General features: G+C 42.4%; 1 protein-coding gene across 6 annotated transcripts in view; it reads left to right on the forward strand.

Moving 5' to 3' along the window:
• Positions 1-22,837, forward strand: part of rptor (regulatory associated protein of MTOR, complex 1) — a 116,054-nt gene that overhangs the window by 59,884 nt on the left and 33,333 nt on the right. For all 6 annotated transcript variants that reach the window (XM_028972734.1, XM_028972733.1, XM_028972736.1 and 3 more), the window contains 13 exons: positions 9,789-9,889; positions 10,145-10,289; positions 11,970-12,045; positions 13,512-13,613; positions 15,581-15,664; positions 15,764-15,874; positions 16,694-16,768; positions 17,127-17,192; positions 18,679-18,870; positions 18,994-19,134; positions 19,254-19,374; positions 19,602-19,742; positions 21,576-21,731. In XM_028972734.1, coding sequence (XP_028828567.1) covers positions 9,789-9,889; positions 10,145-10,289; positions 11,970-12,045; positions 13,512-13,613; positions 15,581-15,664; positions 15,764-15,874; positions 16,694-16,768; positions 17,127-17,192; positions 18,679-18,870; positions 18,994-19,134; positions 19,254-19,374; positions 19,602-19,742; positions 21,576-21,731 — 1,511 coding nt within the window. The remainder of the gene's footprint in view (positions 1-9,788; positions 9,890-10,144; positions 10,290-11,969; positions 12,046-13,511; positions 13,614-15,580; positions 15,665-15,763; positions 15,875-16,693; positions 16,769-17,126; positions 17,193-18,678; positions 18,871-18,993; positions 19,135-19,253; positions 19,375-19,601; positions 19,743-21,575; positions 21,732-22,837) is intronic.

The following is a 22,837-nucleotide window of genomic DNA, read 5'->3' on the forward strand; positions in this document are numbered from 1 at the left end:
TTTTCAGGCAGCGTAAACATAAAATGGGGTGGAGCGACTGAAATCCAGTGAAACCCTAACTAAATGTGTCGTGAAAAAGAGCAAGATGTAAGCAAAAATGTATGTTTGCCCCTTTTCACAGAGCCGGCTCTTGTGACATCCGTCGCCTTGGATTTTAGCTTTTGGGCAGTGGCAGTGGTGGCCTAGCGGTTAAGGAAGCGGCTCCGTAATCATTTACATTTACATTTTACATTTACAGCATTTATCAGACGCCCTTATCCAGAGCGACTTACAATCAGTATTTACAGGGACAGTCTCCCTTGAGCAAGATGTAAGCAAAAACGTATGTTGTCAAACTTCCAACCTCTATTTTTCCTAATATCTGATTGATGTTTCAAAATTTGTAATGTTTGATGTTTCAAAATTTTGCCACAAATCTGATTCCATAGAGTCAGGGCACAAATGAAGCATTGTACAGCATTCGTTGAATGGATTGCAATACTGTTTAAAACAACAGAGTCTAAATCTCAGTTTCTTTTGCAGTCTTCCTTGTATCTCCTCAGATGTACTCACAGGCAGTCCCCCTTTCCTCCCATGGAATCCTAGGAAAATAACCATCAGTATTCACACATGGGCTCAGTTGGACACAAACATTTTGTACCGTGGCCGGCAGGGTTCAGTACGTTCAAGGACCGGTCCAACTGAATTGGACATTTGCGTTTTGACATGGGTAATGCCTGGATAAGAAAACACAAACACACACTCTTTTACTACTTTGTGGCAACGCTTGGCAGTTGGTCCACTCTCGGCTGCCCATTTTTTATTTTAAATCACTTCTCTGCTTTCTACCTTTTTGACTCAATCAGCATTTAAAGCTGTTTGTAGGTTTTCTGATCGGTGCAGTTGGACCACAGCCATGCTGCTCAACTAACTGCTCAGCACGGTGCTGCCTGTTAGTCGCTGTTATGTTGATGGACCTTCCCTCACAGTCCGGGTAGAAACCTCGGACACATTCCTCCTGCAGAAACGCGTTGAAGGAATGGTGCATTTTGCATAATAAGCACGGACTGGCAGCTCAAAATGCATTTACATGGGAAAGTCATTATAGCAGAATCTGGGCTGTGAAGATTCCTTCCAAACTGCCAGTAGTACTTACATGGCTCTGCGATGCAAAAAATTTCTCTGGAGCCTCACATTCTGGCAATGATGAGAGCACTCAGTCACTCGCAAGCATGGCTTCGAATAGGCAGCCATTCTTAGTATGCCATTTCATACACACACACACCGTTCTTTTTTGAGATTTGTGGGGACCTAAGGTGAAAATTGGACTTGGGACGGCTATATATTTTCCAAGCATTTCAAGACAGATACACTTTTACTCTACTCTCTCTAATTATTAGATTTGCTAAGGTATTCTAGGTCATGTAAGGAAGCACCACTAGATGGAGCTGCATGATTGAGAATGTCAGATTTACATCACTTCCCTTTCGTTTAAAGTTGTTATTCTAGTAATTATGGCAGAAGGCTACAGAAAGTAGACGTCATAGGCTCTTTTATCTTGGGAACGCAGCTGCATTAAAAGCGTTAATTTATTTTAACGTGTTAAAAAGTTCAAATGAATAGCATTGATTTTCTCATGACAGTCCTAGTGTACCTTACTTAGCAAAAGTAGTTCAGAGAATGATAGGGTAATACGTTTCCCAATGAAATATATCAATCAGTCATTAATGAGGCAAAGGCGCTTGCCTATTGGCTCATTTAAATCCAGGTGGCAGAGCAGATTAAACCTATCACAGCAACAAATTCTACTATTTCGAATCTAGCATTTTACTGTTATGTTAATGAATGGTCTGTGTGCATTCTATTGAAGTTTTTAAGAAAGCTACATTTTAATGTTAGACAATCAGATTCTTTAATTAGACACATTAATACATAGTTCTGTTCAAACCATGAAATCCAATGTTTATCTAAGATTCAAGCAATTTTCTTAACATTCCATGTTCATGGAAAAGATGATGCTGTGAATCAGAAGGGTCAGATATTTGCCATCAGTAAGCAAACAATTTAAGGCTTTTTAAGTTATATCCTGCTCAGCTATCCTGCACAGTGAGATCTTCAGGTCTTCCTCACATATCAGGAATAACTCCTTATAAAACCTGCCTTTACGTTGAAAAGTGGGTCTTGTTGTCTTTCTATCTCTCTCTCTCTCTCTCTCTCTCTCTCTCTCACACACACACACACACACACACACACACACACACACACACACACACACACACACACACACACACACACACACACATATAGAGTGAGTCTCTGCTGCGGAGTGCTCCACTGGAGTTTAATTAAGGAGGGATGGGGCCGACGCTGAATGTGTCACACTGCAGAGACACAGCCAGCAGCGCTCGGGGCCCCGGGCCCTCACACTCATCACGCCTGCTGTCACAGAAATGGCATAGGTGCGAGAGCGCCTCAGCATCAACACTCAGATCGGGAACGTTCCCTGGGGACCTTCCTCCTCCTCTACCGCTCACTTTCCCTGCCCGAGCTTTACTTTCATTCCCAGCATTGTACGGTATTCTTGAAAATTCTACTTCCCCTCTTCAGAACAGTCTCTCAGAAGCCAGGGGCCATTATATTTTTCCTTTTTTTATGGAGGAAGGGATGGGTCTTTCTGACCTGCTCGGGGTTGGGTGGGGGAATCTTTTGAACAGCATGCAGATGAAAGGCTCCAGATGACATGACAGGTTTTTGCACCTGAGTGCTTCGTGACCCTCAACCCCCCCCCTTCATGATAGATCAGCACATGAAAACGCTTCATTACGTCAGCTGTGCGTCAAACAGAAGTCCGTGCTTACTCCCAGCTTGCCGTGAATCATTAAGTATTCAATGCTGGGGGGGTTACGCTGGATAATCATGACTCCAGGATTGATTGCAGCCAATGGCATAAAAAAGTACAAAAATGGCCTCGGGCCATTGCACCTGTCAGAGTTGCACTACGTGTCTGTCTGCTCTCGTTGTTCTGTATGATTGGATCACGCTGCGGCACAGCTGACAGCCCTACACCTACTGGATTCCACCTAGCCGGCTGTGGTGCAGCACCCTGAATAATGATGATCAGCTGGCCAGGAGACCCAGAGCTCCATTTATCTCCAGCAGAGTCATGAAAGAGAGAGCTATGAACCCACGATGAAGTTTAAGGTCCTTGTGCTTTAAGGTGTTATGGTTGAAGCAAAGATTATTTATACCTATACTATAATGAGGTGCATTCATTAAAAGCTGTTCATTTAATGCGAATGCATTTCCGTTTTTCATTTGCATTTGTGGATTTTGGCAGATGCCCTTATCCAGAGCGACTTACAATGTGCGTTCATGTTACCATCAATGAAGTAATATGTTCTAGTTTACTTGGACCCCAACTATGAATACTATGAATACAATCATTTTATTCCCACTGTTGCTTTTCCTTGCACAAATCTGACTATAAGAAAGTTACAAATTATTCTACGTATTCTTTAAAGAGGAAGGTCTTTTGAAAATGCCACCACCTAGGGGCCAAGACAGAGAAGAGTCTAGAGGAGTCTCTTCCTCGTACCTTCAGCGGTGGAGGGATCAGGCGAAGACTAAAGCCAATTTAAAACTATAAAAGACAAATGTTTGAAAGGTGCTCAGATTGGGAGATGTTCTCTCCCAGGGTGAGTTTCCCTGCAGACTCACAGTAAATAAAATACAAATAACGTTGTTTTACCTGTTTTACCAATAGTTCAGTTGGACATCTTTTTTAAAAAATTCCACTTCATGGGAGTTTTGACTTCATTTCCTCACTGTTTCTATGGTTTCATGGACTGGTAAGCTTCCTAATAGCAATGCATTTCTTCAGAAATGTGTTGAAATGTGACTTGTAGCACCCATGTTCAACCTCTGGCACCAATGTTTTAATGTACATCTATCGCCTACACCAGGTGCACACAGTGGACTCCATCTCAGTTAAGTACTAAATATTTGAATGTGTGTGATGGCAAAAGTCAGCAAAGTTATTTTAAAGCCATTTTGCAGCTTTTTTTCTGGAAAGAAAAACAAGATCGTTGAATGAATTACCTTATGGAGATGCTTCTCCAGGCCTTATGAAGCTAAAACATTCTATTCCAGTATAAAATAAAGAAGAAATACATACGAAACATTGTGTCATTGTGATACACTGCGGCACAGCACACGGTGCACAAGGAAATGTGTCCTCTGCTTTTAACCATCACTCTTAGTGAGCACTGGGCAGCCATAACTTGCTGTATAAGGTGTAGTTCCTAGTTTTGGAGCTGTACATGGTCATATGCTTGTGTAGATGGTGCCGCAGGAGCAATACATGGTTATTTACAAGATTACGTAGGGCTGTAGGATCTGGGTGTGGTTGTATAGTGTCAATTTGGTTGCAGCTGTGCTGTTGGACCTCTGTTAATCAATAATTAATCAGTTTCAAATGTATAATTGCACCATTGGCTTCAGTAGAAATTGCTTGGAACAGTTCTGCATTGTTGTGTAATAACACTGTTTGACTTTGGGCTGCAGTAGAACTTGTTTGTATAGCCCTCCATGTAATTGAAGTGTTGAACATTTGGCTGCAGTAGATGTTGTGTGTACCATTATCCATGGTTGTATAATGGAAGCGTTGAACGTGTGGTTGCAGTAGACGTTGTTTGTATCCTTACGAATAGTTGTATATTGGAAGCGTTGAACGTGTGGTTTCTGTAGACTTTGTTTGTACCATTATCCATGGTTGTATTATGGAAGGGTTGAATGTGTGGTTACAGTAGTCATTGTTTGTATCATAATGAATGGTTTTATAATGGAATTGTTGAACTTTTGGTTGCATTAGACTTTGTTCTTATTATTATGAATTGCTGTAAAATGGAAGCGTTGAACGTGTAATACAAGTTGTTTGTGTCATTATCAATGGTTGTATAATGGTTGTTTGTACCATTATCCATGGTTGTATTATGGAAGGGTTGAATGTGTGGTTACAGTAGTCATTGTTTGTATCATAATGAATGGTTTTATAATGGAATTGTTGAACTTTTGGTTGCATTAGACTTTGTTCTTATTATTATGAATTGCTGTAAAATGGAAGCGTTGAACGTGTAATACAAGTTGTTTGTGTCATTATCAATGGTTGTATAATGGAAGCGTTGAACGTTTGGCTGTAGTAGACGTTGTGTGTATCGTTATCCATGGTTGTATAATGGAAGCGTTGAACGTGTGGTTGCAGTAGACGTTGTTTGTATCCTTACGAATAGTTGTATATTGGAAGCGTTGAACGTGTGGTTTCTGTAGACTTTGTTTGTACCATTATCCATGGTTGTATTATGGAAGGGTTGAATGTGTGGTTACAGTAGTCATTGTTTGTATCATAATGAATGGTTTTATAATGGAATTGTTGAACTTTTGGTTGCATTAGACTTTGTTCTTATTATTATGAATTGCTGTAAAATGGAAGCGTTGAACGTGTAATACAAGTTGTTTGTGTCATTATCAATGGTTGTATAATGGTTGTTTGTACCATTATCCATGGTTGTATTATGGAAGGGTTGAATGTGTGGTTACAGTAGTCATTGTTTGTATCATAATGAATGGTTTTATAATGGAATTGTTGAACTTTTGGTTGCATTAGACTTTGTTCTTATTATTATGAATTGCTGTAAAATGGAAGCGTTGAACGTGTAATACAAGTTGTTTGTGTCATTATCAATGGTTGTATAATGGAAGCGTTGAACGTTTGGCTGTAGTAGACGTTGTGTGTATCGTTATCCATGGTTGTATAATGGAAGCGTTGAACATCTGGTTTTAGTACACGTTATTTGTATCATTATCAATGATTGTAGAATGGATGAACGTGTGGTTGTAGTAGACTTTCTTTGTATTATTATCCACTGAAGCATTGCATGTCCAATGGAACCATTGAACGTGTGTTTGCAATTGAACCCTACCCTGATGATTTGCAGTGAAGCAACGTTTAATTTTATTGGAATGCATGTAACTGCTCATTGCTGATTTCTTGAAGCACCAAATTGTTTTGAATAGCTCATTAAGTCATGAACCTCATAGTCCGATCATGAGAAAAGGAATTTAAAGTGAAAAGTGAGAGAAAGTGAAGTGGCAGCCATGTATGTCGCCCAGGGAGCAATGTGCGGGGACGGTGCTTTACTAAGTGATACCTTGGCGGTTCACGATTCGAGCAGGCAACCTTTCCTAACCACTAGTTTTTCCCTAACCACTAGTGTATCACTGCTCCTAAGGTGGCCAATTTCAAGATGTGCATCTCTTTGACTCTCCTCTGATTAGTGGCATGGCCATTTTCAAAGTAATTCTCACAAGATCTGAAAATATTTTTCAGTGTCATGGTTTAGGAGGACGTTTCAACTGTAAGGAATGTAATCAGAAAATGGAAGGCCACAGTTTTGCTGTTAAACCCAGGCAGGCAAAGAAGCATTGCACATTTGGTCGCTGAAACAGTTTGGCGTGGCTGTAGCCCATTAGTCAGAAAGCTGCTAATGCAGGAGATGAAATTTGCATCCTCCTTCCAGCACGGCAGGAGTGGCTGACTCACCCGTCATCACACGGTCCAGAGTCTCAGCGTGTGTACTGTCAGTGTGAGCAGTTGGAGGCTCTGCTGCTCAGCACCCTGTGATAAATGCAGTCTCTCAGTACACCCAAGGTTCAGCTGCAGCTTTAGGTTAGGCCGTCTGTTGCATAAGGCTTTCATAAAATATTTATAATCATCATATGCACTGTAGTTCAGTAACCACAGATGATGACTCTGTTTTTAAGGGTTTTTGTATGCTCATCATATTTGTAATATTTAAAACATTTCCTACATGGGGTTATTATAATGAAACGTTTATAATTCAACCTGATGGGCCCTGTTTAGGAATAAGTGGTTATGGAAAGTGGGTGAGAGAGTGAAAAGTAGGAACCATCCACAGACTTTCACGTCACGTCAGAAATATTTTAAATTAATTGTTCATAATCCTTGTTCATAAGCGAGGTCACACTGTCCTTGACCTTTGTCGCCTGATACCATGCAGTGGATAAAGAGGCAAGTGACACTAATGCACTTATTGTACATTATTATTATTAAGTGAATATGACTGGGAAGGGTAGTACTTTTTTCCCAATCCAGGCCATGGATAAGCGAGGGACTGTCGAGGGCCAGTTGTAATGCAGAGGATTAAAATTGTATGAGCTTCAGTATGGATGAGTTGTGCTTTGAGAGGCTACACAACATGATACTAGCCTTTTTGTGGTGTACAGGCAGTGTACACAGGGGTGAAGAAGTAGTCCAGCTGGGAGCACAAAACTTTTTATTTGTCGCCCTGAGGTGGATTATGATGCCGGAATGCTGTTGCGGCCACAAATTATGCAATGAATAATGTATTGGCAAACATAAAAAAAGCACTCCGTTCTGAGCAAACACAGGCAGATATTTGTATCAGGAAGGGCATGATCTAAGATAGGAAAAGAAAGGATGTGTAATTGTAGGGTTTGAACCAGCACATTTTAAACTTTTGAAATGTTGCTATTCCAGACTGTGTAATTTGAACCTATGAATGTGCGTTGAGGGATGGGATGTTGCTTTAGCAGGGCCCCGTACAATCCATGGGCTGAACGGCAAGGGGGGCTAACTGTGGAGCAACGGTCATTCGTCTTTTCTGGACAAATCACCGGCTGACGTGAATGTCACTGCGCCTTCTGGTTCCCGAGCTCCCCAGCCTGTCTAACACATCATCAGCTGAACATCCGCTGTCCCCAGCATCATCAGCAATGTGATGTGTTATTGATTTCCTGTTACCCACCCAAGCCGCCACTGTTAGTCATCCTGCTTCCATTGCACGTGGAAAGGAAGGCCAATCAAGCTCACCCCTGCACTGTAGAACATCCTTCATTTGCCCCGAAAGAAACAAGGTGGATAATGTTCAAAATGAGTCGAAATTGAAATAATGTTCACATCCAATTAGAATCTTGTGAGATTATCTTAAGACAGGAGTCTTGATCTCTTTGCGCTGAGTGTAAGGTTTTGTGAAGATTAACAGTGGTCACATTGGACTGTTTTTTCTGCGGCCAATACTGAAAATTTAGAGTGGCCTATATGAGATGGCTTGATAAAAATACATTAATAATGTGTCTGCAAGTGCTCATCAACAAATAAAAATGTGTTAATTTGCTAACAAATAATAAATTACAAATGTACATCGAATACATACAATGTACATCAGTCTCAAAGTACCGAGTAATCGGTCAAGTAGTATGACTAAAAACAAATACAGAAGCTATGAAAAATGAAAAGCATGTACACATGCTTAGTGTTTCAAATGCAGAAAAAAATATTTTTCTTTTTCCTAGCTTATGTAACTATTTGATTTTTTTGTTTTTATTAATACTACTTGACCAGTTAATTGGTAATTTGATACCTTCTTATTCAGTTTATTCTACAAAGTACAGATTAATCGGCCAACTATCACTGTATAAAAAAAATAAACAAAAAATCTTTCAATTAATCAGTAATAAATATAAACTGTATCATTTACTGACTAATGAATCGGTCTACTAGTATTACTATTTGTTGAAATATCCTGACTCCACCTATTTGTACGCTAAATGGATTAATAAAGCAGATTTTTAATTCATGTCACGTTGTGGAATGATTACAACATTTCACGCATTATTCCCACCAAACTGGTCTTCACATTTACTGCTTTAAATCAGAGTTGGGTTGTTAGGGAGGGTGACTGGCGGTCCCGGTGGTCTCGGCGTTGATTACATGGCTAGTCACCTCAGCCCACCACTGGGATGCTGAATGTCTGGCTGCAAGAATTCCCTGTGCTCATTTTCTGCAAACCAGCAGCCTTGGAGGGTAGAGGATACTCTGCGGCACCCAGGTCTTACAGAATTCATATTTCACACCTGTGGTTCACGGCGTGCCTCGACTTTTTCTGTCTGTGGAGTGGGTTGTTTTCTGAACCTACGTTGCCAAGAGACTCGCAGCTTCCCTCCTTTAACTTGCTTTTGACATTTGTTGTTCATGGTTCATCTTTGATGTTCAGGATACTCCTGTATTACCTAGCTGCAATTTCCTATGAGCCCCCAAATCAATAACCTCATGGTCTCTGTTACAATGAACCACATGTGCCTCAGAGGTGCAACACAGCTTTCGACATGTGAGCCACAGGCCAGAAATTAGTCCAGCAGGAACATTTTCAGAAAATTTCAGTAGATATCTGATGTGGCGGTTCTTGATATCGATACACATTGTAACATAGTACGAGCAGCGCAAAGGAAAATATTCACTATATCACCTGTATTAAAAACATAAATTGAAAAGACATGAAGGATGTACAATAATATTTCAATTAATAAAAAGTTTTTTGTTTTTTTTAATGTGTTATTCAAACTGGTGTACAATGTTTTAGGTTTAATTAAACCAATAACACTGCACAGTAGATAGAAGAAGAAATAAGATTTCCTTTTACTGTTTAATTTCCTTTACTGTACTGTCTCTGTACTTTGGTGGTGATGATATTTATGCAGAAATAATGTGTACCCAGGGAGTGGGCTGTAGTTTTAATGTAAAAGCGGAGTGCTGACACAGCGCCTCGCTGTGTTTTCTGCGTGGAAACCAGCACAGAAGGTGTAAACAGCAGGTGATTCGAGCCAGTGGAGGCAGAGGGGAAGTGGAGCAGTGTGTTGGACTATGGTTTTGGTTTTTCCTCGATGGTGTAACGCATCAACATGGCTCTCTTTTCTGTGTGTGTGATAAACAGAATTCCAGGGCGGCTCAACGACCGTCGGACACCTTTGGGGGAGCTGAATTGGATCTTCACGGCCATCACAGACACCATTGCATGGAATGTTCTGCCTAGAGGTTAGAGCCCAGTCCAGTCTGTTCATACATGCTACGTACAGGCTAGACACATGATCAATTATCTATCTGTTGACATTTTTTGTTGTGATTCCAACATCCTTGATTTACTAATTATCAGTATTTTTAACACCCCAATAATCCCAAGACAAGGGAAAGACATGGTTTTCAGTACATGAGTAATTGACAGTTCATGGCAAATGGAGACCTAGGATTTTTTCGATGATACTCATCAACATTAACTTTTTGTTCATGCAGACCTCTTTCAGAAGTTGTTCCGCCAGGACCTGTTGGTGGCAAGCTTGTTCCGCAACTTCTTATTGGCCGAGAGGATAATGAGGTCGTACAACTGCACGCCGGTCAGCAGTCCGCGACTCCCTCCCACGTACATGCACGCCATGTGGTGAGTTGACCTGTTCCCAGAATCCTTTGCCCTAGTCCCCCAGGGCCAAAAACACCCAGTTGTGTACCACCCAATGCGGCGTTGCAGTCTTCGCCCCAGCACCGAGGAGGACTATTGGCGCTCTGCAGCAGTGCAATTATCCCCGTCTTAGACCGAATGGCCCTGTTTATTAGTTTATGGCGACATTTTACCTTGTGTTTCTTCACGCCGCAGTTTGCATTAAGCCCGGAGCTGTAATCAGGAGAAACCATAGTACGGCACTGTGGAAGGGAAGCACTGATCTGATTGTAGACTACTAGGATTTTCTGAGCCCAGCATTAACTGTGCTTAATTCAAAAGAATTGTTAAGAGGAAGGTGCTGATGAATGCTGAGGTGGCTGCATGAGCAGGAAGCTTTGAAGATGTCAGAGCTCAGGTGTTCAAATTCAAATGTTTTATTTGCCACGTACACAGTCACACATGGTATGATAAGGGTGGTAGTAGCCTAGTGGGTAACACACTCGCCTGTGAACCAGAAGACCCAGGTTCAAATCCCACTTACTACCATTGTGTCCCTGAGCAAGACACTTAACCTTAAATAGCTCCAGGGAGACTGTCCCTGTAACTACTGATTGTAAGTCGCTCTGGATAAGGGCGTCTGATAAATGCTGTAAATGTAAATATGCAGTGAAATGCTTTTTGTTGGCCTAAGCTGTATAAAACAATACCTACTGTAAACCTCAACTGGGGTTGTATAGCCCAAATTTTTCTTTATGTTTATTTTGTGTCTCTCTGTTGATCTTCCAAGGTTCTGGAGACATGTTTAAATATTAGTGAGTATAGTTATTAATGTGAAATATGAATGAAAGGCAGTGTAGACACATACTAAACAGTATATACGGTTCCCATGACATGATAATTTCACTAGAAATACCTAGAAATGCCGGTATGTATAAAGAGTGCTTTGGCCATTCTGCTTCACCGCTCAGACAGTCTGATCTGGAATTTGTCCCCTTATGACGTCATTAGGCGAAAGGTTACCTCCCATTTGTCATGCTTTGTCCGCCCAGAGAATTTCCACTCCCCTAAAAATGTAACTCCATTGATTGTCATGGCTTCCAGAGTTGGATGTAAAATTGAGCACAAGAACCCACTGAAGAGCCAGTGGGTTAATTAAAAATGCAGACATGACTTCCTGTTTGCGTCAAAGATTGTGGTTGGTGAATGGTGTTCATGCTTAGAGGCGGGTTTGTGCTTTTGTTGGACTGTACAGTCCACGCTGGTGCCTGCAAAGCAGTAGAGACAGCAACAAAGCATCTCACAGCCCCAGCCCAGAGAAGTGATGTGTGTTATGTAACATCATGAATTAAATATGTGCTCCCAGGCTCATCGGCAGAAGTCACATTTTGACTTGTTAAGACTGGTTTGACCGGTTTCACAAGTGCATAAAAAACCTTTTGCCATTTAGTAAACTGAACCCCCTTCCCACTTACTTTCCCCGCTCATCGGTGTCACATCTGAGAGTCGTCATGGTCCATAGTTGAAAATTGTTGAATGTGGCAGAAGGTTGTGTGAGAGCAGACAGTCATGTTGACAGGACCTCAGTTAAAAATAAAAATAAATAAATAAATAAATAAAAACACCCATAAGACATTTCCATCTCGGTTTGTAATCTGCACCCTGTCTCCGGTTCCTCTGCAGGCAGGCCTGGGACCTGGCAGTGGACATTTGCCTCTCACAGCTCCCAACCATCATCGAGGAGGGAACGGCTTTCAGGGTAGGTGCGCCTCGCTGATATCAGTCTGCCCCACACAATCAAAAAAGGGTGTGCACTAGGTTGTGGATTTATCCAGAAAAAAAGAAAAAAAAGTAGGATTGTTGGATTTTAAAGGTTTAATAAAGGTTTTAGTTTTGTGCACAGTAAGAAGAAAAAGTACTATAATCAAAGGTATTTTCTCATTATATAGTAAAAGTTGTGTTGTCTTTTGTTAATAGTTGAGAGGTTATATTGCTGTTTTGTGCTATTAAATTGAAACCTACCCACTATTTGGCCTGTAATGTACTGAGTACTGTTATGTACTGCACTTTACAGTGTTACAAGCAATACACACTAAGAATAAGATTGGTCACGATATCCACAGTAAAATTAGTTGTGGATCAATTTTACAGTACTGAACAAAATCTTCAATGCTGATCAACTCTGAGCCAATCTATTGGACAGAGGAGGGATTTAAGGTAGTGTAGCTGCAGAGGAGAGAGATTTTCTTTTATATTCAGATGTTGGAACATCTGAATATAAAATCTGTGAGATATGGGGGGAGCTGCTATAGGAATATGAGGCGCCAGATTTTTGCTGGTTAGTCAGGGAGCTGTGAATTGGTCAGACACACCACATACACATTCTGTGACTTTTAGTCCAGTTTGAACAGTGACGTGGCCATATTAGCTGGCATGTGAGCGAAAGTGTGTGGCGTGTGGGGGTTTTTGAGAGGGTGTGTGATCAGGTGGTCATTTTTACTCATTTTGGAATAGAAAACACTCGAGTCCTGCAAGTCCTCATATCTGTCAGGTGTGGCTGGTGTGGCTTGCGTCTTGGTAGGTAGGAAATGTCCTTGGAAAATTAGTAGTAACTGAAATCTTGGTATTAATGGGGACATTTGTTTATGTAGATATTCTCACCTTTATCTTACAGATTTTACAGATCTTTACTGTGTGCACGCATAATTTTATCTCATGTGAATGATCCCTTCATTACGCACCCTAGATCCGAAACATTCGCAAATCAAGCACGCACACACACACACACACACACACACACACATTCTTGAAATCTCTGTGCTGCAGTAGCAGATATGAATCCGGCCCATTACTGGCAGCTCTGCACAGAGCTGCGGGGAACTGTGATTATTCACAAATTAATTTACTCAGCGCAGCACTAATATTTCTCCACTGGCGTGGGCTGAAAGGGAGGAGGGGTGTAATTCCTCCTCCAATATTAATGGAATGATAAAACCCTGCGCCCCTGCGATCAATAACGCCAGGCAGGAGCGTCCCTGTTGCTGGAGCCGCCCGAAGCTCACAAGGCTCGGGTGGAGTGGGTTGCAGCGTGGAGTTGTTTGTGAACCGAGCGGGCTTCTTTTTTCGTCTGCAGGCGGGTGGGGTGGGCCGAAAGCGAGCGATCTGTTCACAAACGATACTCCTGTTAAAACTCGATCGGTGTGTACCCTGTTTCCTCCCCCACAGCACAGCCCGTTCTTCGCTGAGCAGCTGACGGCCTTCCAGGTGTGGCTGACCATGGGTGTGGAGAACAGGAATCCCCCAGAGCAGCTGCCCATTGTCTTACAGGTGCGGAATTCTGGGATGTGTAGTCCCAACAACCATGAACACATCGCACACTGTTCTAGTGCCCTGGCTGCAGTACAGTCTTTTTTTTTTTTTTTTTTTTTTTTTATTACCGCCCATTACTATGTGTTTCCATGACAACACAAACGTGTTCAATTTTAACTGTCGGTCTATAGTGTATTTTATACCTGTAAGCTGTATGTAGAATAATATGTAGAATGTTTTTCTTTTAGTCTAGCTCAGGAATGGCCATCCTTTTTAGCTCACGGGCCACCTTGACGGCCAGCACCTAACCATAAAAAAGGCGTTACGGCGTTAATATGTACGGTCACTTTTAGTGGGAACTGTGTTGCTGCGAGAAATGCTTGCTAGACTAAGAAAGAAAAGGAAATGAGCGGGTTTTTATACCAGTTTTATTTTGCATGTTGAGGTGTGTGTTATATGGGGGTTAAACACGGTTTAGTGTAGGTGGGCGGTTAGGTGCCATCTCCATTGCGTGGTGCCAGAGAGTAAGAGCAGCCGCGTTCTTGCTAGTCAGTAAGTAAAAAATGGCCATGTCGTGCTGTTGACTTCAGCTACCAGCGTGTACAAATAAAAAGCTCTTATTCCAGCCAGAATTATTAAAATGTGCACATCACAGAGCTCCTTTACTTTGTCAAGAATTACATTACGGTCAAAGTTTTCCCACACCCCAGACTTTTCTCTCGTTCACCAGAGGCTCGAGTCCGTTTCAACTCCGCACCTCCTCACCGTTTTTGCATCTTTCTCGCTGGGTCAAAATGCATCACCTGACCGTTCATTTACCGCACAAGTTAGTGTAAAAACCCGTTTTGCTCAAGCAAAGATCTTCAGCACCATCTGCGTCTAATGCACCACCTGGTGGAACACCAGGCATTACAGGACGAGTTCAGATGAGAGCAGACTTCACAGGGCCGGGTGGCGTAGTTTCTGGTCTAGAAATTAGAATGTTACTTTACTATATTGTTAGAAGGCGTGGCTTTACTTGGGATTGAATTGATTGACAGCAATGGTTGAATGAGGTCAGCTATAGGACTTAGATAGTGAATGAGGTTTAACAAATGACCTGACATTGACTCTCCTTGGTGCAGACTCCGCCTCCAAATGTGACAACATGGCCGAGGTGTTTATATGTTCATAACCTTTTTTACAGTCAATGGTAGTCAACTGATCAATGAGGTATTTATCTTCCTGTGGGTTCATGTTAGGATTTGAAATATATGTACACATTTATAATTTACATTTATAACTTTTGCATGTTTGTAATACATTTCTCAAATGAGATTCATATGCACATGTAAGTAAATAGAAATGTACTAGCATGCAACGCTTATAAGAATGATCTCATCCTGCACGTCCATGTTTTTTTTTTTTTGGAACTCTTTTGTGCTTGCATGCAGGCTAATCCTTCATTTTGGCCACGTTTGTGAGCGGAACTCCTCTGTTTTGTGCCCTTCCTCATCGCCCTCTCCTCCGCAGTGTTAGGATAGCCCGGGCGTGGCACTCTTGGCAACGATGCCCGGTCACGGTCGGTGCCTTGGTTTGACGTGACACGGGGGTCTAATAATACCCGAGGTGTGGTGGGGTGTAAATAGCTGTGTGTTGGATTTCAGTGTGGGTGGCACGGCTGGTGGCCCTTCTGCTCGGGTCCTCAGACCCAGCAAGGCTCCGATGCGCAGGAGCACCAATGTCCGGTGACATGCCGTGCCAAACATACCCCAGCACACACTCGCTAATATAAATATCTGCATTCCACAAATATGTCGGCCATCTTTGCTACATCCTGTTTATGAGCGGTATGTGTGCTTTGGCCGAGTGCTCGGGGTGATAATGTTGTCAAGTGACCTGCCCGGCGCTGCCAGTACCCAGGTGGAGGACCAGGGCCAAAACACACGTTCCTTCCCAAGCCACCTGTCCACTTGACGACTGATCTCGTGCCTGCTTTCTTTCAGGTCCTCCTCAGTCAGGTGCACCGGCTCCGAGCGCTGGACCTGCTCGGGCGCTTCCTGGACCTGGGGCCCTGGGCGGTCAGTTTGGTGAGAACTTGTTGCAGGCATCATATGAAAGTTCTTCCTTAGCTTTATGACCAGTCATAATACCCGTTTTCTTTCTTATATTTAACATGTATATATTAGGCTCTGTCAGTAGGAATCTTCCCGTACGTCCTGAAGCTTCTGCAGAGTTCAGCACGGGAGCTGCGCCCACTCCTGGTCTTCATCTGGGCCAAGATCTTGGCTGTGGACAGTGTGAGTGGTTTGTGTACATAAGCAGTGGTCCCGAAACCGGGCAAACAATGATCATAAAATATCATGATGTCCTGGAAAGTTGGTTTCACATGGAACTGTGCGTTTCTGTGGGATATATGAGGTTTGCAACATTGTTTGGTACAAACGGTTCAGAGGGATTGGAGAAACTAGGAGAAATGCATGGTTAACATGTTCTTTTAACGGGTTGCCTTTGACAGTATTTTTTTTTCCTCTTTGGTTCTTCAGCGTAATGTAGAACGTTTGCGTGCATGTAGATCATATGGGTACGGCTTGTTCTGCGCTTTGTGGGCTGTGTTTTGAGACTGCATGAGCTCTCAGGCTTGCCTCATTGGATTCCACACCTCTGTGTGACTCCCTGTAAGGAAAAATAAGAGGCTGGAAAAAGAGCCATTAAGCGCCGCGGGACAGGGGCTGAGATGAATAAATGAGTGAAAACGAGTCCTGTTTTTTCTTTTTGCTGCAGATAGTGAGTGCATTAGTGCCGTGGCAAACACTGGTAAATAGGGTTAGTGGCAAGGCGAGTGTCACTTAGTGTCTTGCGCAGTTTGTTGGGTTATCAGTCTTTTTTTTTTTTTTATAAAACAAGCAATAAAGAAAAAGAAAGGGGGCTGAAGCTTGTAGATGGAATTGAACATGAGAAAATGAGCTGATGAAGCCTGGTGGCAGGTACAAGTTTACCAGCGGTTTGATTCTGATTTTTTGCTGGTCGGCATCTTCCTCATTTCCTCGTAATTTCTCATTTTGAACAATTCCCTAATATCTAATTTTTTTCCTGTTTGCCTCCTACCTCCTCTACAGTCTTGTCAGGCTGACCTGGTAAAAGACAATGGACACAAGTACTTCCTGTCTGTTTTGGCGGACCCGTATATGCCTGTGAGTACGGGGTTTTAACCCGACTGTCCTTTTATTAAAGAAATATTAACCATATAATTTTTTTGTATAATTTTTGTGTACTTAAACAGTTTAAAATAAATAAATAGATAAGAACATACATCATGGTTTTTAAATAATGTTTATTAAAAAATGTTTTTATTATTAATTAATTAATTAATTGTTATTAACTATGTTACTATATTTGCAGTTTTAATTAGTTTTCTAAATTTGATTAGTCATTTGAACAGTTGTTTAAAATAACTCATTATTGATGTATTTGCTCAGCTGTGTATACACTGTGTTCGTTTTATGCATTGGTACAATTGTGATGTTTCTGTTTTTATCATCTTCTCTACAGGCAGAGCACCGGACGATGGCTGTATTCATTCTTGCCGTGATAGTCAACAGCTACAACACAGGCCAGGTGAGTGGTGAGGTCACTTTCAAAGGTCACTAGAGAAGCTTAGAGCTCTTCTTTGGTAGAAGAAGAGCGATTGTCCATCGTTGTTGCCTTTGCCTTTTCACGCCTGATCGGGCTTGGGGGGAAATAGTCATGTTGTGACGTACCTCCCTCAGATTCTGTCTGAACCTGCCCGGCCAGCCTGAGGTCTTTCAGAAAATCCATCAGCTCATGTTCAGCATCGTGTCAGTCTGCGTTGCTGTCTAATTCCCTTTCATTACGCGGCTTGCCGACTTTCTGGCCATGTTTGATTAGCGCTGAATTATAGATGAAGAACGCAGAAGTGTTACAGGGAAGGTGTAAAAAAAAAAAACATTAGCTGCCTTTCTTCTGCAATTCGTCTTTGCTGAGTTTTTTACCTCCTTTCATCGCCTAAACTAAACATCTTGCAGCACGCGGCTGAAGACATAGACACAGTGCTAACAATCCCCCCATGTCATGGTAATGACCCTTGGCTGCGATACCCATTGCGTATATAATCACTAACCATGTCTGGCTGTGCATTATTTACAGCGGCCCTGCCTTTATTACTATAGCTTTGGGTTTTTGGTAGAGTCTGGAAACAACCCCATTAGTAGTGGTAGTGAAAGGTTTGGCCGGGACTGAGTTATGGTTGGCCAGTAACACACATGAGGAAGTATCGAGTAGGGAAATAGTTTTTTGTAAATCTTTCTTTTTACAGATTGTAAGATTGGATTTAGTTGACAGGCTACAGTGAATTGGTCGTTCTTTGTAGTTACAAATCAAGAAGTACTTCATAGAACTGTTAAGTGAAAGGGAAGTGATTGTCATTGTGATACACTGCAGCACAGCACACGGTGACACAACTAAATGTGTCCTCTGTATTTAACCATCACCCTTGGTGAGCAGTGGGCAGCCAGTGGCACCTGGGGACTCTAACCTTGTGATTACGGGTTCGCTTCCTTACCCGCTAGGCCACCACTGCCCCATGTAATGTAGTTAATGTAGTTTACAGTTGATTATTTAAAACATCTGTAGTTTAAGTGCTTATCTTTCCTACATTTCTGCAGGTGTTCTAGAACTCTCAGAGTTGTGCGTTGCTAGTAGGCCTGTCAATCTATTGAAATAATCTAACAAATCATCACACATTTTGAAAAGAATAAATATTCAATAGTTTAAACACCACATAACGGGCCACGCAACTACTGGCGAACTGGCAACCTTCCGATTACAAGTTCATTTCCTTACCCGCTAGGCCAACCACTGCTCAAGATAAAAAAAAAAGCCATAATAGCCATAATTAGTAGTTACCCTGTTAATGACGGGCTAGTATTCTTGTTGTGCGAATTACAAAGAATTCTTCTGCAGATGTGCAATCCCAGGTTTGCTAATGTCATACTGCCCCTGGTGGATAAACTTTGACACTTTCACTTTAAAAGCTTCCAGCTGAAACTGACCTCGCCTTTCTACCGCCTCTTCACCTGCACAGGAGGCGTGTCTCCAGGGCAACCTGATAGCCATTTGCTTGGAGCAGCTGAACGACCCACACCCTCTCCTCCGACAGTGGGTGGCCATCTGCCTGGGCCGGATCTGGCAGAATTTTGACTCAGCGCGCTGGTGTGGAGTGCGGGACAGTGCTCACGAGAAGCTCTACAGCCTGCTGTCAGACCCCATCCCGGAGGTTGCTCACCGCACACCAGTTCACATGGCACCATCACCAGATGGTTGCATAGTAGCAGTAGAGTGGCTTTCACTCTTTGAATGGGGTGTTGAATCCAGTAGAATAAGGTGTAGTTTTTCACAGGTACGATGTGCTGCTGTCTTTGCTCTGGGCACTTTTGTGGGCAACTCGGCAGAGCGGACGGACCACTCAACCACCATTGATCACAATGTGGCCATGATGCTGGCGCAGCTCATCAACGACGGCAGCCCTGTTGTACGAAAGGTGATTCCTTTGATGATGCATGATCTGCTGTCCCATAATCTCATCATATCGACAAAAAGGTTTTATGGTTTAGCTCAGGTCAATGAATGAATGATCTTGGTCCCCATGTGGTTCCTCAGGAGCTGGTTGTGGCCCTCAGCCACCTGGTGGTCCAGTACGAGAGCAACTTCTGCACTGTGGCCCTGCAGTTTATGGAGGAAGAGAAGAGCTATGCTGTGCCCTCACCGGCCAACACTACAGGTATGAAATGCAGCCATGGTTCTCAAACCAGTTCTTGCAACCTGCCAGGTTTGCCCAACGTGTGATGAACGCATGAAGAAGACTCTAGAATCCCATATTAGTTTGAGGTTTACGCTGATGTGAACCGTTGCACATTTCCGGTGAGAGGTGAATGCTGGCGTTGGTGGTTCATTAGATACTGGGTGTGCTTTTTGTTGGATTTAATAAGGCTCCTTGTTTCTGAACAGAAACAGGGAACCTCACCCCAGTGCGCGACAGCCCAGCCATTCCCCGTCTGCGCTCCGTCAACTCCTATACCAACATCCGCGCTGCCACCACTGCCCGCAACCTCAACAAGAGCCTGCAGAACCTCAACCTCAATGAAGAAGGTGAGGTCCATGGTATCACCGTTAAGAATATAGTCGGCTGTGCCAGGGCACGAGGGCGTGAAGGGCATGATGCGTCTTTTCTTGCAAAGTTCATTTTTCAGAACTTTTATAAAGAATTTAATTCTGCTTTTACATGATACATTCAGCCGTCGACAAGGGTGATGAGATGCAGGCAGCCAGAACATCACACTTGACACCAGCAATTGGTGGCATGCACCAAACAATCATGTATCTCCTAGGCTGGAGATTTTCATCCACTTGAAATTTGTCATCATTTTCTGGTTTTGTTTGGCTGTCTGTGATATTAATGGAACTGCTGGGCTTTTATACAACGTGTCTGTTTTGTTGGCATATTTATTAGCATTTCACAACATCCTCTGCCCTAGAGAAAGAGGGTGAGTGATTAATAGAATGCTAGAAAAACGTGAAAAATAGAACTGCATTTGAGTGCATTGTATACATTGGCTGAATTTTAGTGGCAGAAAAAGAGAGAACAAAGCTCTAAAAGACCCAAAGGATCAGAATGCAAGTAAATGCCACTAGATGCAAAAACTTGCAAAAGCCTCTTATTCATTATTCAGCATGAAATAAGGAAGCACCAGCAGCTGGAACTGCCTGGATTTATTCAATACATTCATGTCATAAATGTAGACCATACATACAGTCTAGATACTGTATTTTATTACATCCTTATTGAAATTTGAAGTATTTCCTAAATCCATTTCAGGCAGGTTTAAACTTCTTATGTAATGTTTCAGAATGAAGACCTAACTAAATAACTAAGACCTTATTCATGTGGGCTTTACAACTGCATGAAAATAGCAATTTGTTCAGATTTAAGCGTTGAATTAGATTTTTTTGCTACTTGGTTGCCAAAGTACGTCCTAGAGTGTTTTTAATCAGTTGTTTTTAATTTCCCGTGATAGAACATCATGGGATGTTTCTTGTTCTCCAAAGTACAACAGGGTAAAAAGTGATAAGACCAAATTTTTATCATATCTTATTCCTTGAAAAGTTGCATGCAGTGCTTTTTTATGCCTTCATTTTGAGCATCCGATCAAATAAGTCACACATTGATACAGCAATTCACCAGCTGCCTCCTTGCAGTGCATGGTAACTCATGGTACACCTTTATATGATAGAGCTTGTAGGTTTTTAGATATTGATTGCATGTATTCATATTAGGTATTATTAGGTTTTCATATGGTGATGGCACGTGCTGCGTGAGTGCCGCTGTTGTGCCCACCTCTGCTTGGCACAGAACAGTTGGGCATATGCTACTTGCAACAAGCCAAGACTGTGACCTTTTCTAGACTCTGAGTGATGTGTTAGTGCTGGAGTGTGTGAGCGTATGTATCGAGGACTAATTGACCTCACAAAGCATGGAATTGTGGCAACATTTTACCCTGTGCATGAAAGGAACAAAATGCTTATTTTCAAAAGATTATTCCCCAGAAAGGTTTTGCTTTAATAGATTTTTAATAGATCCAATCAAAATGTTGTTTTCAGCTCACAGGTTACAATTATTTACATTTTGTTTATTTTACGGTTACTGGTACAAGGTTCTCTGCCCCTTCTGGTTGCTGACGTTTTGGGGTAATATTAGGCAATTCATTGGCAATAGACAGTGGCAGCCACTTAATGAGATGATGGGTGATGGAAGTGAATGCAGTAATGTGGACTGAGCTTAATTAGTAGTAGTATGGAAATATGTACATTCAATAATCAACCACGGTTCAGTTCTAGTTTTGAATCTCACCACTCACCTCAGTTTTTTTTTTTTTTAATCCTATGTGAATAATCAATACTGACATTGTGTGTGTTTATATACAGGTGGACCAGTGGCTTTCTCTCCAGGGAACCTGAGCACCAGCAGTAGTGCCAGCAGTACACTTGGTAGTCCTGACAACGACGAGTACATCTTGTCTTTCGAAACCATTGACAAGATGAGGAGGGTCAGCTCCTACTCTTCCCTCAACTCGCTCATCGGTGAGTCGCACAGCCGTGATTACGATCTCCGGGACATAAAGTGCTGATATGGCAGTGTGTTTCAGCAATCAGAGTAGTCAGGTTGCATCACTTATCGCATTCAGTGTCATGTAAGGAGTTGCCTAATCATGAACGTACAAACAAGTTTTCGGATGGTCAAAGTAACGTGGTGTTGCGTCTTCTGCATTCATCCCTGCATCACCCTTAGTGAGCTGTTGGCAGCCATTAAAGGCGTGTGGGGACGGTACCTTTCTCAAGGGATCCTCAGTGGCACCCAGACTGTGCCACCACTGAATGAGTGGGGCTGGTGAGACGACTGGTGTGGTCTCCAAAAACATTCACCTTAACTATATGTTTAACTGCATACCGGTTGGGTTTGTGCTTTCACTGGCTTCAGGACCAGCAGAAAGTATTCATCATTCCATGAAATCATCAACACTGGTTATCAATATATTGATATAGTATCACTAGAGCAGGAGTCATGCTGCAGAATGATACCCGCAGGAGAGTTCCAGTCTCCTTCCCATCAGCTCCGGCATGTTGTGCCACCCGGCGCGCTGATTGGCAGGTTCCCCAATGCGCTCTGACACGTTGACTGCGTGTGTGTGAGAGTGCGTATGCAGTTTCGCTGCAATTTGTTCTGTGCCAGCCCTCCAGAGGAAGGGGGCGTGGGCGTTCCTGAACCCATTGATCTCCGAGGTTAGGGATGCCCTTGCGCTACATTCAGAGCGCTCTGCTGCAGCGTTTCCACTTTTTCTGCTGAGAACATCATTTTTGATTTTGGACCCCGAAAGGCCGTTCCCGGCGCAACTTAATTTTTTTTAAGGTATATCCCCCATTAAAGGTAGCAGACCATCATCACTGTTACTGTGAAACAGGATGTCCAGGACAAACCACACTCACGGATTATTAGTTTACGACCCGGATCACCGAAATCACTATGAATATTAACTGTTCTATTTGCAGTTGTCTTAATTGCATGTCCTCCACCCAATTTTCACTGGCATCCACATATGTCACTTTTTGATTACAATGAATTATTGCATTTTTCAAATGTTTTGGTCCAGAAATCCTGTGTATCTGTCCGCATTGCAATATAAAATATA

The sequence above is a fragment of the Denticeps clupeoides genome, chromosome 3 (assembly GCF_900700375.1).
Source record: "Denticeps clupeoides chromosome 3, fDenClu1.1, whole genome shotgun sequence".
Lineage (NCBI taxonomy): Eukaryota > Metazoa > Chordata > Actinopteri > Clupeiformes > Denticipitidae > Denticeps > Denticeps clupeoides.